The sequence below is a fragment of the Sus scrofa genome, chromosome 17 (genome assembly GCF_000003025.6).
Source record: "Sus scrofa isolate TJ Tabasco breed Duroc chromosome 17, Sscrofa11.1, whole genome shotgun sequence".
Taxonomy (NCBI): Eukaryota; Metazoa; Chordata; class Mammalia; order Artiodactyla; family Suidae; genus Sus; species Sus scrofa.
Genome location: NC_010459.5, coordinates 45,848,645 through 45,862,244, shown reverse-complemented (window position 1 = coordinate 45,862,244; position 13,600 = coordinate 45,848,645). Strand labels below are relative to the sequence as shown.

Here is a 13,600-nt window from a genome sequence, read left to right as displayed (position 1 = left end):
GCAGCAGTGAGAACTCAGTAAACTGAGTAGCTGGAGCAGTAGCACATAGGCAGAGGGTGCTAGCTCCCCTGCAGGTAAGCCGTGTTGCTCTGCTCAGGATGCCTTGGCAGTTGTGTCAGGATGTCAGGAGAAAGAAAGAGGTGTGGGTTCCAAATACAATATTGTTTTTTTTTTTTTTTTTTTTTTTTTTTTACGGTTAAACTTGAGTTAAAAGAAAAGGCTGGATTGTTTTCTTTAATCCCAATGATGCTATTTTTATAATGCTTCCTGTAGTATTTCCAGGCATAGCATTCCGTTGTAATCCTTGCTCTTAATGAGTGCAACCATCTTTTTGTAGATAAAAGGTCGAATCTTATTTATTTTTTTGTTCCTGCCCGTCCCGTGGCATATGGAAGTTCCTGGGGCCAGGGATTGAACCTGCACCACGGTAGTGACAATGCCCAGTCCTTACCCTAATGAGCCACCAGGAACCTCGAAAAGGTCTTAGATGCAACAAAGAGCCATCCCAAGGTCACACAGGTCCTGAGGGCTATGGCAAGACCTGAGACCTGCTGTGTAGAATTTGAACCTGCGTGTGCATTGTGGCTCTTTTCTATCAAGTAAGAGGGAAATGAAGTTTGTGAAACACTTATAATTTTTTGTCTTTTTAGGGCGCACCTGCAGCATATGGAGGTTCCCAGGCTAGGGGGTGCATCAGAGCTATAGCTGCCAGCCCATGCCACAGCCACAGCAACACAGGATCCAAGCCGTGTCTGTGACCTACACCACAGCTCATGTCAACACTGGATGCTTAACCCACTGAGCAAGGCCAGGGATCAAACCTGCATCCTCATGGATAACTAGTCAGATTCGTATCTGCTGAGCCATGATGGGAACTCCACTTGTGGAACATTTTTATTTATTTATTTTTAAATTTTTATTTATTTATTTATTTGTTTACTTATTTATTTATTTATCTTTTTAGGGCCACACCTGCGGCATGTGGAGGTTCCCAGGCTACAGGTCTAGTCGGAGTTGTAGCCGCCAACCTGTGCCACAGCAACACGGGATCTGAGCCGTCTCTGTGACCTACACCACAGTTCACAGCAATGCCAGATCCTTAACCCACTGAGCAAGGCCAGGGATCGAACCTGTGTCCTCATGGATGCTGGTCCAGTTTGTTAACTGCTGAACCAAAACAGGAACTCCCATTTGTGGAACATTTTTAAAGGCTTTGCAGACAGGGCTTTTCATGTGTGTACTGTGGTGGTTAGCATGTTGCCTTCAGCCTAATGAACCCTGGGTTGAAGTCTTTGGATTAGTAAATTGAATTAAAGAGCAAACCTTAGCTCTCTGGAAAGCTTTGGTATTGTAAAGGCACCTTTTCCGAGGAGCAGAATGAAGACATCGCGGAAGGGGCGAGCAGTTAGGAGGAGGTGCATGAAGAGGAGCACAGGAGGGGAGAGGGCGGGAGGAAGGGCGGGAGAGAAGACTGTGCTGGAACAGGGCACGAGGCATTTCCTCGGAGGAGATGCTGCTTTCTCGCTGACTCTTTTGGTTCTGCTTGACCTGACTCTCTGGGGGAGCAAGTTTACAGCCTAAGGCTCTTAGTTAAAAATAAGTTTTGTTTGGCGTGAGAAATTCATGCCAGCATGGGAAAAATTGCTGTGAAGTAGAGCTTTTGATAACAAACAATGAGAGTAGCCATGGAAGCCCACCCCAACTCTGGATTCCTCTGTTGCTAGTTTTGTCCAAAGAGTCTGGAGAGGCCCTGGGCTCAGAACCGTCTAACTGCCTTCCTGGGAGAGGCAGGCCAGGCTGAGTGCTGTTGTCCCTTCTTCCTGGACCCAGAGATGGCCACGCCATGGTTTGAGTTTCCTCTTTGTCACTTGCATCCAAGAGGACGATTTAGCAAATGATGTCCCTTTGTTGAGGGAAAGCAATCAAGATGGGTTTCATGTAGTGGTTCTTCAAAAGAAATTGGTATCTAATCTGTTCTTTTAAATTGGTGAGTGCTTAGCACAGTGCAGTTGGAGGTGTACCAAGAATTGACAGCATGCGACTTCCAAATGAGGGTAACTTGAGAAATTCAAATGGAGGTGAACCCTGTGTTGGTTCACTATTGCTGCCTTAAAAATGACCACAAAGTTACTGAAAACAGCACTTAATGAACCACTTCAGCCACTGACAGTGACATTTGTTATCTCACAGTGTCTGTGGGTCAGGAGTCTGGGCACAGCTGAGCTGAGTCCCCTGGCTCAGGGTCTCTCATGAGCCCACCATCCAGATGTCGGCCGGGGCTGTGTTCTTATCCGAAGGCTTGACTGTGAAGGATCTCTTTCCAAGCTCGTGTAGTTGTGGGCAGCATTCAGGTGTTTAAAAAAATTATTTTATTGAAGCGTAGTTGATTTACAGTGTGTGTGAGTTTCTGGTGTACAGCAAAGTGAGTCGCTTATACGTATGTAGTAGTTCGCATTTGTTAACCCCAATCTCCCGGTCTTTCCTCCCGCACCTCCCCTCCTCCTTGGCAACCACAGGTCTGTTCTCTGTGTCTGTGAGTCTGTTTTGTAGATAAATCTGCTTGTGTCATATTTTAGATTCCACATGTAAGCAGGATCATAGAGTATTTGTATTTCTCTGATGTACTTCACTTAATATAATAATCTCTGGGTCCATCCATGTTGCTTCCAATGACATTATTTAATTCCTTTTTTATGGCTGAGTAATATTAATATTCCAGTGTGTGTGTGTGTGTGTATGTGTGTATATATGTACCACATCATCTTCATCCATTCATCTGTTGAGGGACATTTAGGTTGTTTCCATGTCTTGGTGATTGTGAATAGTGCTGCCATGAACATAGGGGTGCACATATACTTTTTGTTTTTTTGTTTTTTTCCTTTTTTGCCTTTTAGGGCCACACCTGCATCATATGGAGGTTCCCAGGCTGGGGTCGAATTGGAGCTACAGCTGCTGGCCTATGCCACAACCACAGCCATGCAGGATCTGAGCTGCATCTGAGACCTATACCACAGCTCATGGCAACACCGGATCCTTAACCCACTGAAGGAGGCCTGGGATCGAACCCGCAGTCTCATGGTTACTAGTTGGAATCATTTCTCCTGCGCCACACTGGGAACTCCTCTTTTTGAATTATAGTTTAGTCTGGGGATATACCCAGGAGTGGGATTGCCGGATCCTATGGCAGTTCTGTTTTTAGTTTTTTGAGGAACTGTTTTTCATGGTGGCCTCACCAGTTCACATTCCCACCAACAGTGGTAGGAGGTTCCCTTGCTCCACACCCTCTCCAGCATTTGTTATTTGTAGACTTTTTATGATGGCCATTCTGGCTGGTGTGAGGTGGTGCCTCATTGTGGTTCTGATTTTTCTCTAATACTTAGTGATGTTGATCTTTTCACGTGCCCATTGGCCATCGGTAGGCAGCTTTCTGTTTTTTTTCCAGGCTACTGGACTGAGAGTCTTATTACTTCCCTGTAGGCTCTTGGCTGGAGGCCACTCTTAGCCCCTTGGGCCATGGGCCTTTCCATCACAGTGGCCTGCTTCGTCTCCCCAGCCAAGGAAGGAGTCTGCCAGTAAGACGGTGGTCACAGCCTTGTGTACCTAGTTGCAGCAATGACGTGCCATCACCTTTATATTTTGTTGGTTAGAAGCTAGTCACCAGTCCTGCCCACACTCAAGGGGAGGTGGTTACCTAAAAGCCTAAGTACCAGGAAGTGATGATCCCTGGGGACCGTCTTAGAGTCTGCCTGCCACAGGCCTAACCACCCAACCCCCTTTTATCTTTTTTTTTTTTTTTTTTTTCTTTCGGTCTTTTTTTTTGCCATTTCCTGGGCTGCTTCCTTGGCATATGGGGGGGTCCCAGGCTAGGGGTCAAATCAGAGCTGCAGCCGCCGGCCTACGCCAGAGCCATAGCAGCGCAGGATCTGAGCCGTGTCTATGACCTACATCACAGCTCACAGCAACGCCAGATCCTTAACCCACTGAGCAAGGGCAGGGATCGAACCCGCAACCTCATGGTTCCTAGTTGGATTCATTAACCACTGTGCCACCATGGGAACTCCTCAGCACCCTTTTATTAGGTATTCTTCAGAGCTTTGACCCCAAAGGCTTTGCTTCTGTGGGTATGGGAGGGATTGAAATTTGAGTAAGAGACTGAGAGGGGGGATGGACAATTCTGTTTGGGTTTGACTCGGTTTCTTACTTCCTTTGATTGAATTTCCAGGGGTCTTCCAGGGCACTTGAAATAGGTGACTTTCTCTCACCCTCACTGATAACCCTGAGCAGTAGGCAGAGGAAGGAACTAGGATTTACAAATAAGCATCAGTCTTGTCTTGGCTCACAAGGATTGAGAGTCATTGGGTTTTAAAGAGGTCAGAAGGTATCGGGAGTAAAGGCGCTGCCAGGCTTGATAATTGGGTGCTTTCTCTCTGCCAGGACAGAGTTAGCTGGAGCTGGGCCACTGGGCTAAGGTGAATGTCATGATGCCAAGTGCAGTCTACATACAGATAGGAAGGTCGGATGAGGCTCCCGAGGAGATGTTGAAAGTCAAGATTGCAGAAGGGGTGGCTGAGAATCAACACAGTAAAGCCACGAAGCACCAAATCTCTTGAGAACCTTTTTTTTCATCTAAGTAAGACTCGGGGGTGGAAAGGAACCTTGTTCCTGTCTTCATTATTCACTCACGCCCCCCAGCACTGAGTTTGGACTTTACAAAACCAAATGAAGCCCTTGTACTCATGTCTAAGAACCACGAGGCCAACCCTTCTCTCTAGCCACCTTTGTTTGCACAGTTGCAATTGCATTTTTTTCCCCAGTTTTCCCTTCTATTATAGAAATGAGGCATTCCCATTGTGGCTCAATGGGTTAAGAACCCAGCATAGTGTCCGTGAGGATGCAGGTTCAATCCCTGGTCTCACTCAGTGGGTTAAGGATCCAGTGTTGCCACGAGCTGTGGTGTAGGTCGAAGATGGGGCTTGGATCCTGCAGTGGCTATGGCTGTGGCCGGCAGCTGCAGCTCCAGTTTGACCCCTAGCCTGCCAACTTCCCTATGCCGTGGGTGCAGCCGTAAAAAGTAGAAAAAAAAGAGCAGAAAATGGAAACGTGAAAATGCAGGTGCTCAAGGTAATGTGTTTGAGGCCAAGAGGGAGCCTGATCAATGCAGGGACAGTGTGGACTGTTGAGGTTGAGTTTGTTCCTGGTCAGATGACTGCTCTTGTGAAAGGACAGGGGGTGAAGCACACATGTGAGCCGCTAGAACCACGTCCTCCAGCCATGTGTCTCCAAGACCGTATTTAGTGATGGAGGAAAATGGGGGAAATCTTTTTTTTTTGCCTTTTCTAGAGCCACTCCCACAGCATATGGTGGTTCCCAGGCCGGGGGTCTAATTGGAGCTGTAGCCACTGGCCTACGCCAGAGTCACAGAAATGCCAGATCTGAGCCGCATCTGCACAGCTCATGGCAACGCCAGATCCTTAACCCACTGAGCAAGGCCGGGGATTAAACCCGCAACCTCATGGTTCCTAGTCAGATTCGTTAACTACTGCGCCACAACGAAAACTCTGGGGGAAATCTTTAAAGATGGATTGAGAACCAACATTCAAGAAAGAAGAACAGGAGTTCCCGTTGTGGCTCAGTGGAAACGAACCCCACGAGTATCCATAAGGATGCAGGTTCGATCCCTGGCCTCGCTCGGTGGGTTAAGGATCTGGCATTGCTGCAAGCTGTGGGGTAGGTCACAGATGTAGCTCGGACCTGGTCTTGCTGTGGGTGTGGCGTGGGCCGGCCGCTAGAGCTCCGATTCAACCCCTCGCCTGGGAACTTCCATAGGCCGCACCTGTGGCCCTAAAAAATAAAAAAGAACAGCTTTGGTGACTCAGATACAGAGAGAAATCAACAGATCCCTGGAGCTTTTGATGGGGAGATGGTCTGCTCGAGACCCTTTCATCACGAGGACAGTGTTCAGCTTCCTATTGACACACGTTCCCTAGAGGGTTGATGACACCATCAGAATCGCCACACAGCTGCCAAAGTAATTTTTTGAAAACGTAAATCAGACCACATTGCTCTTTGCTTTCAAATCACATCACTTGCCCTTTATCTTTTGTCTTGTTGTTGTTGTTGTTGCTATTTCTTGGGCCGCTCCTGCGGCATATGGAGGTTCCCAGGCTAGGGGTCGAATCGGAGCTGCAGCCACCGGCCTACGCCAGAGCCACAGCAACGCGGGATCCGAGCCGCATCTGCAACCTACACCACAGCTCACGGCAACACCAGATCGTTAACCCACTGAGCAAGGCCAGGGACCGAACCCGCAACCTCATGGTTCCTAGTCGGATTCGTTAACCACTGCGCCACAACGGGAACTCCACATCACTTGCCCTTTAAACCCCCAACCCAGACTCCTGCTTCTGGCCTCTGAGATCTGGCTCCTGAGACTGCTTTTAATCTCCTTTCCCACTGTTCCCATCACCATGACTTGATTGAGTCTAGCCGGGGGGTGGGGGGGGGGTCACCAAACTTCATCCCCTGGACCGAATTGGGCCTGCTGCCTGTTTTTGTGTGGCCTGTGAACTCAGAATGGTTTTGACATCTTGAACGCTGGGTAAAGAATCCAAAGAAGGATAGCCGTTTGGAACACGAGAAGAGTGTTTGAAATTCACATTTCAAGATCCATAACCCTTTTTTTGAACCCAGCTTTGCCCATTTGTTTGCAAACTGTCTTTGGCGGCTTTCACGCTACAGTGGTGGAGATGCGTAGTTGCAGCGGAAGCTTAAGCCCTGCAGAGGCGACAGGCATCACTGTTTGGCCCTTTCCAGAAAAGGTGGCAATTGCTCTGGCCACAGTGGCCTTCTTTCTTTTCTTGAACAGTCAAAATCTGTGCTCACCCCAGGGCCTTTGCTCTTGCTGTTTTCTCTCTTTGTGCTGCTGCTGCTTTTCAGCTCCACTCAAATTTCACTCCTGTACTTTCTGTCCACGTCCACTTGGATATGTTGATGAGTTAATGGCATCAGCAATATCGAAGTATTAACTTATGTATTCGTTTGTTTTTCCCACTTGCATGTAAGCTCTTGGAGGGAGCCAGTTCTGTCTTGCTCACCACTTAGTAGGTGCCTGGCACATACTGGGGGGCTCTATAAATGTTTGTTGACAGACCGCACGAATGAATGGAAATCAGTGCAGAATCTGCCCCCTCCTCCTCTGCTACCTCTGTGCCGGTACCTCCTTCTTCCCAACGATAAGCTCATTCCCTCCATCGTAGGAAATGGCATTTTCAGTAAGCTGAGATAACTGGAATTTGAGATATGAGATCACAAAATTAAATTTATTGTTTTAATTTATTTTAAAATATTTTACCTAATCTTGAATAATCAGGAGTACCTTGTAGACACTCAAGGAGTAAGGAAATGAAACATTGATGCCATCGTTAAAATTTCACGGTTTTTAAAACTCTCTCCCCACAGACGGTCCTCTCTCCTTCACCCCCCCCTTTTTTTTTTTTTTTTGGCTTTTTTGCCATTTCTAGGGCCGCTTCTTGAGGCATATGGAGGTTCCCAGGCTAGGGGTCGAACCAGAGCTGTAGCCACTGGCCTATGCCAGAGCCACAGCAGCGTGGGATGCGAGCTGCATCTGTGACCTACACCACAGCTCACGGCAACGCCGGATCCTTAACCCACTGAGCAAGGGCAGGGATCGAACCCGCAACCTCATGGTTCCTAGTTGGATTCGTTAACCGCTGTGCCACGATGGGAACTCCTCTATTCCACTCTTAAAGCACATAAGAATTGGTATATTCCACATTTCAAACTTTTAGTTTGCGACTGATTCTTAGGAACATATTTCTCTTTTTCTTCCCTGGCTGCGTGTGTGGTATATGGACGTTCCTGGACCAGGGATTAAGTCTGAGCTGCAGCTGCAACCTACACCATAGCTGAGGCAATGCCTGATTTTTTTGTTTGTTTGTTTTTTTTAGGGCTACATCCGAGGCATATGGAAGTTCCTAGGGTAGGGGTTGAATTGGAGCTGCGGCTGCCGGCCTGCACCACAGCCACAGCAACTTGGGATCTGAGGCACATCTGCGACCTATACCACAGCTCACAGCAACGCCAGATCCTTAACCCACTGAGCAAGGCCAGGAATCGAACCTGTGTCCTCACGGATACTGGTTGGATTCATTTCCGCTGAGCCACAGCGGGAACTCCATGCCCGCGTCTTAACCTGTGCACCGCAGTGGTGACTCCTAGAACACGTTTTCTGTAGGAGAACATGTGGACTGGATGTGTCGACCCCTCCTTCTCTCCCCTCCTTTTTATACACACGTAAGGACCCGAAGGTGAGACAGAGGTGCTGTGAGAGGACATCCTTGGATGCTTTTATTGAGGACACCAGTCCAGTGCGAGGGCTGCAGAACCATAACAGAATTCAGGAGAACTAGCTACGGCCTTACACATACAGCCTCTTCTTCACCTCCTGGTAGCACCTGCATGGACCACGCCAACACTTTGATGCCATCAAGGTGAAAGTGATTTGTGCTGTGGAGTGGAAAGTCACAAAGCCAGCACTCTGTCCACCTCCATTGTTAACTCTAGATGTTTATTTTGGAGACCCAGAAGCTGCTGAGAGGCCGCTGTTTCATGGCAAATCTTAGTAGGCATGGCTGCAGTCCCTGGCAGGTTGTCCTTGCTGCTCTCAGATGTAGATCTCTGTTCTCTCCCTGGCTGATTCCTTCAGTCCACCAGTATTTGCCGAGTCCTCTCTGGGTCACCTGCTGCAGCTCCATCAGCAGGGGAGACCCAGAGGACCGTTCCTGTCCTCAAGCAGCTCACCATCTGGTTTGGGGAAACAGATGGGCATGTTTATGGTGACTGCATAGAGACTGCGAGATGGAAGAAACAAGGGGGCAACTTGGGGAACAGCTCATGTAGTTAAAGCTGGGGATGGTGTCTGCTGGACAGTGATGCTGGCTCTGGGTGGTGAGGCAGCTGAGCACATGGGAGAGCTGCAGGTCATCAGGAGAAGCCAAGCCCTTTGATTTCGGTGGGAGCCATGGGAGGCCGAGCTCGTGTGGTGGGAGAGGAAAGTGGGGGGAGCGAGAGGGAGCCCCCTGACCTGATCCAAAGGCTTGACTCCTTTCTGCTTCTGGAGTCAAAGACCATGACACCTTCTGTTGATAGGTGATGTGAGATTTGCCAGGAGTTGCCTGGTCGGGGGCACTGCTCATGGTGTGCTTCACTGACTCAGGGGAGGGTGGCACAGAATAGCTTTTGCTTCTGCAGAGAGCTCTTCCTGTCCTTGGTTTTTGTGTGTCTCTTAACGGAACACAGGCTCTGGAGTCACGCATTGGCTTTGCTGTGACAACACTTCTGACCTTGGCAACTTACTGCATCCAGCTCTGGCCTCTGTTTCACCATCTGTTAAAAGGGCATAATTATAAAAGCTACCTCATGGCATCATTCTGAGCATGAAGTCAGTTTATGTATAGATGAATATGAATAAATAGTAACACATAATATACAGTGAGTTGGTTTTATATATAAATGACACATAGTAAGCATACACTCATTGTTACCTACGACTGCTGTTTTATCGAGCCCCTCCCCCTGGGGGTACCATGCGTATTTAATTACATCTTCCTGCTTCCTGCCCTCCAGTTTCAAATGCAGGAATCACCACATGAGCCTGGTAATGCTGCTGTAATAATCTACTGAGTGGATGTAAATAAGGAACATCTGTGCAATATTTATGACCCATAAAATGCAGTTATACTCTAAAATGTTGTTCTCATCCCAAGTAGGTCATTGCCATGGTCCATGATCGGAGGACCCTCCTGGGGCCCCGGGCTCTGCTCACCGAGGTCTGTGCCAGCCAGCCCAGATGGGAACGGGCAGTGCCACATGGCAGTTGGCGAAAATGAGGCTCCTGAGGGTTTTTTGCCCATCAGAGCAAAAAATGAGTTATCTTTTTGCAGGAAAAATGGGGGTAAAGGTGCTTTTTAAATCGAGAACAGCCAGCTTTCAGTTGTGCGCGTGACTGTGCAGGGGAGAATTTAAATCCCCCGCTTGGTTTCCTGACATTTAGTGCGTTTCTGTCATGTGTGTTACCATTTTTGCTTGGGTGTCCAGGAAACTCTGAGTCAGATTTGCAGCCCAGTCTTAGCCAGTATGTACGAGGTTACAGTGAGTGATTTTTGTGATACCTGTCTTGCCTTTGATCTTGATATTCTTCCATTTATTCTGCTGACCTTATTTTCTCATGGAATTGTATGTGGTTTTTATCAGCTAACCTTGAAATTCTTTAATGACCGTGTCCGAGGAACACTGAGTTCTTGCTTGTCATTTGTTATTGTTCATAGAGCCCGCAAACTCATATCCTGTGCTTGGCGAAGAAAAATGCCAGCAGAGAGACAGATCTCTTAGGTGCCGGAGTCATGTTCAGTAGAGTGTACACAGGCCTCGGCCAACCTTTTCTACCAAGGACCAGAGAAGCAGAGACCGTTGAATGGGCATGGCTGCGTTCCAATAAAACTTTATTTACAAAAGCAAGCAGCTGGCCCTCGGGTCATGATTTTCGGATGCCTGCATTAGTGTAACATACATACAGAAAATTCACCAGTCACTGAGTGTCCACCTTGAGGAACTGTCATCGCAGGATGGTCCTCCCCTGAAACCACCACTGAGGCCAAGAAGTTGGAAGAGGACCAGGGTCTTAGAGTCCCCCGTGACTCTTGCTGTGTGTCACTCCTCCTCCACCCTGGAGGAAGAAACCAGTGGCTTCTAAACAACCAGAATAACTAATAATCTAAATAACTAGATTTTTACATCACATTAAATCCTGCATGTGAAAACAGTGCAAATTAAAAAAAAATAACGATTCTTGGAGGTGTGGCTTAGCAGGTGAAGAACGTTGTCTCTGTGAGGTTCAATCCCTGGCCTTGCTCAGTGGGTTAAGGATCCGGTGTTACCGCAAGCTGCAGCACAGGTCACAGATGTGGCTTGGCTCTGGTGTTGCTGAGGCTGTGGTGTAGGCCAGCAGCTGCAGCTCCAGTTCAACCCCTAGCCCAGGAACTTCCGTTTGTTGCAGGTGGGGCCCTTAAAAGAAAAAAATGACTCTCAAGAGGCAAACCTGATACATGGGTCTGCTCTCCTGGTGACTGGCTTATTATAGTGGTTGATACGCCCTTTGACTTTCAGGTCTGTTACCTGCAAAATGGGAATATTAATGCTTGCCTGGGGGCTGAATGAAAAATCAATCAGAGGCTCTACCCGGGGTCTTTAATGCAGGCCTGTGCCCAGAAACCACCTAATTTAAGTTGTTTAGCCCTGGAATCATCTTTTCCATATGGTGGGCACCTCTCTGGGGGCAGCAAGGTCACCCTTGGGAACTGTTGCTAAATCTCAGTGCAGAGGAATTCTGAAGCACCTGGACTTATTTGTGCAAGCCCGGCAGCCCCAAGCACGGTCAGCTTCTTTCAGATTTATTCTGGCTATTGGATGCCTCCGTGAGGCCTCCGTTGGTGTTTTCCCAGAACACCAAACAAATAGCCCTTGTGGGGGTTTCCTGGCACCAAGGGCTCCCTGCTCATTTGTATGCTGGTGGCCTCTGGTTCACACATGAGCACTTGTCTCCCGGGCCCAAGTCCGGCTGGGCTGTATGGGCTGGTGGGTGGCACTGGGCAGGGCTGCTTCCTGCAGGGGCCCTTTCAAGGTTGGTCTTTTTTTTTGGGAGGGGGGGATGTGCTCCTTTTTGGGTCAACTTCCAGTGCCGCTGTCAGCAGCCCAGCCATGGACCCATGATGGTGCTGAACGTAATGGGTTAGAAACGACTCTGTCTTCACCAATTTGCTTTGGAGATAAAGGCTCCCTAGGAGGTGGGTGCAGCAGCCGTTTAACCTACCTCGGGGACATGAATGCTGTCTTTGCTCTCAAATCACCTCGGCCTCTTCCATCCAGAAAAGGAATATTGAGAGAGATCATTATGGATGTCGGGAGTCCATTATGGGGAAGGAGTGCTTTGCAGCCCCAGAGCAAGGCCATAAAACCGAAAATGCCCTTTTGAAAGGGCCTGGGTGGCCTGTGAGGAGGCAGGCTTTTCCCTTTATGTGCCGAGGGAGTCATTCATCGGGAGAAGAAGAAAGACAGAAAGGAAAATGAACTTCTCTGGGTCAGCCAGACATCATGCCTGCGTGGTGGTGATGGGGGTGGGGTGGGGGGCGGCGCTTTGGCAAACATGATTTTGTCAAATCCTCAGGCCAGCTCCCAGAGGCAGGGATTATTATTCCCCTCACTTTGTAGACGCAGAGCAGGCTCAGAGAAGTCAGGCGGGCTGCCCCAGGGTCGGGTGGCAGAGCCCTGTGGATGATAACACGGGGGCAGGTGCCCCAGCTGTGCGTCCTGCCCTCATCCTGTGCCCGGGGTCGGCGGGGGGGGGGGGGCGCGCTGATGTTAGTGCATCTTTTTCTCTAAAAGCCAGACATTGCTGTCCCGCCCCTGCCCCGCAAGCAGCCCTCACCCAGGGACCGACAGGAGTTGATGTATAAGCGTGGGAGCTCCCTCAGCCTCTGGGGGGGTGGGTCCCATGTTCTACGCTGTCTCCCAGGGGTGGGATTGACTTCCAGGTTCTCACAGTGGCCCCTTGTTTGATAAAGCCCCCTCTATGGGCTTCTTGCCTTCCATGTCTCATGTCTTTGCTCCTTAGCTTGTGTTTCTTAGGATCATTTTCCAAATAAACTGTTCTCTAATCCTGGTCATGAGAGCTGCCTCTGGGGGACCCCAAGTTAAGTCAACTGCTAATGATAATAACAAGGTACAACGTTAATAATTATCGCTGATGTTTACTGAGCATTCCTAAGTCCCAGGTGCTGTGCTAAGTGGTCGGATGGGAGCTGTGCTAACTGCTCATTAACAAACCCATAAAGTGGATGTTATTACTCTATTATAGGTGAGGGCACTGAGGTTCAGAGAGGTGGAGGGACTTGTCCAAGGTCACACAGCTGAAGAATCACAGAGCCAGAATCCCTCCTCTAGGTTTTTTGACTGCATGTCCATTGCCCTTCCCATGAGGCTGCCTGTTTCTATACAAGGTGCTGGAGTTCCTGCTGTGGCTTGGCAGGTTAAGAGCCCGACGTAGTATCCGAGAGGATGTGGATTCAATCCCTGGCCTTGCTCAGTGGGTTGAGGATCCGGCGTGCTGCCACAAGCTTCGACATGGGTTGCAGATGCGGCTCAGATCTGGATGGCTGTGGCTGTGGCATAAGTTGGCAGCTGCTGCTTCGATTTGACCCCTAGCCTTGGAACTTCCAGGTGCTGAAAGTGCGGTTATAAACAAACAACAAACAAACAAAAAACCCAAGTTGTCCTTGGTAACTCTTGGATTATCATGGGATGGCAGTGTTCTAGGGAGTGCTCATTTGATATTGCAGAGTGCCTGTTCCCTCCTACCCCTGGAACAGCTCCAGGTGAACTAACAAGGGGGGTCCGTTAGATCTCTTCTTGTTTCTTTTTTCCCTTTGCATGTTCCATCAATACAATTTACCATGTTGTTTTTATTGTCTCCTTCTATCCCCTACCACCAGGAAGATATAAACCCAGAGGACAGGGATTTGGGGCT

General features: G+C 48.8%; 1 protein-coding gene across 13 annotated transcripts in view; it reads left to right on the top strand.

Annotated features, from left to right (window-relative positions):
- Positions 1-13,600, top strand: part of PTPRT (protein tyrosine phosphatase, receptor type T) — a 1,163,284-nt gene that overhangs the window by 18,578 nt on the left and 1,131,106 nt on the right. For 6 of the 13 annotated variants that reach the window (XM_021078115.1, XM_021078112.1, XM_021078117.1 and 3 more), the window contains exon 1: positions 8,106-11,861. The exons of 2 other annotated variants lie outside the window; for them this stretch is intronic. In XM_021078115.1, coding sequence (XP_020933774.1) covers positions 11,645-11,861 — 217 coding nt within the window. In that variant the 5' untranslated portion in view covers positions 8,106-11,644. Of the gene's footprint in view, positions 1-8,105; positions 11,862-13,600 lie in introns of those variants that run through there. 5 more of the 13 variants (XM_021078121.1, XM_021078116.1, XM_021078120.1 and 2 more) reach the window with 1 other exon arrangement.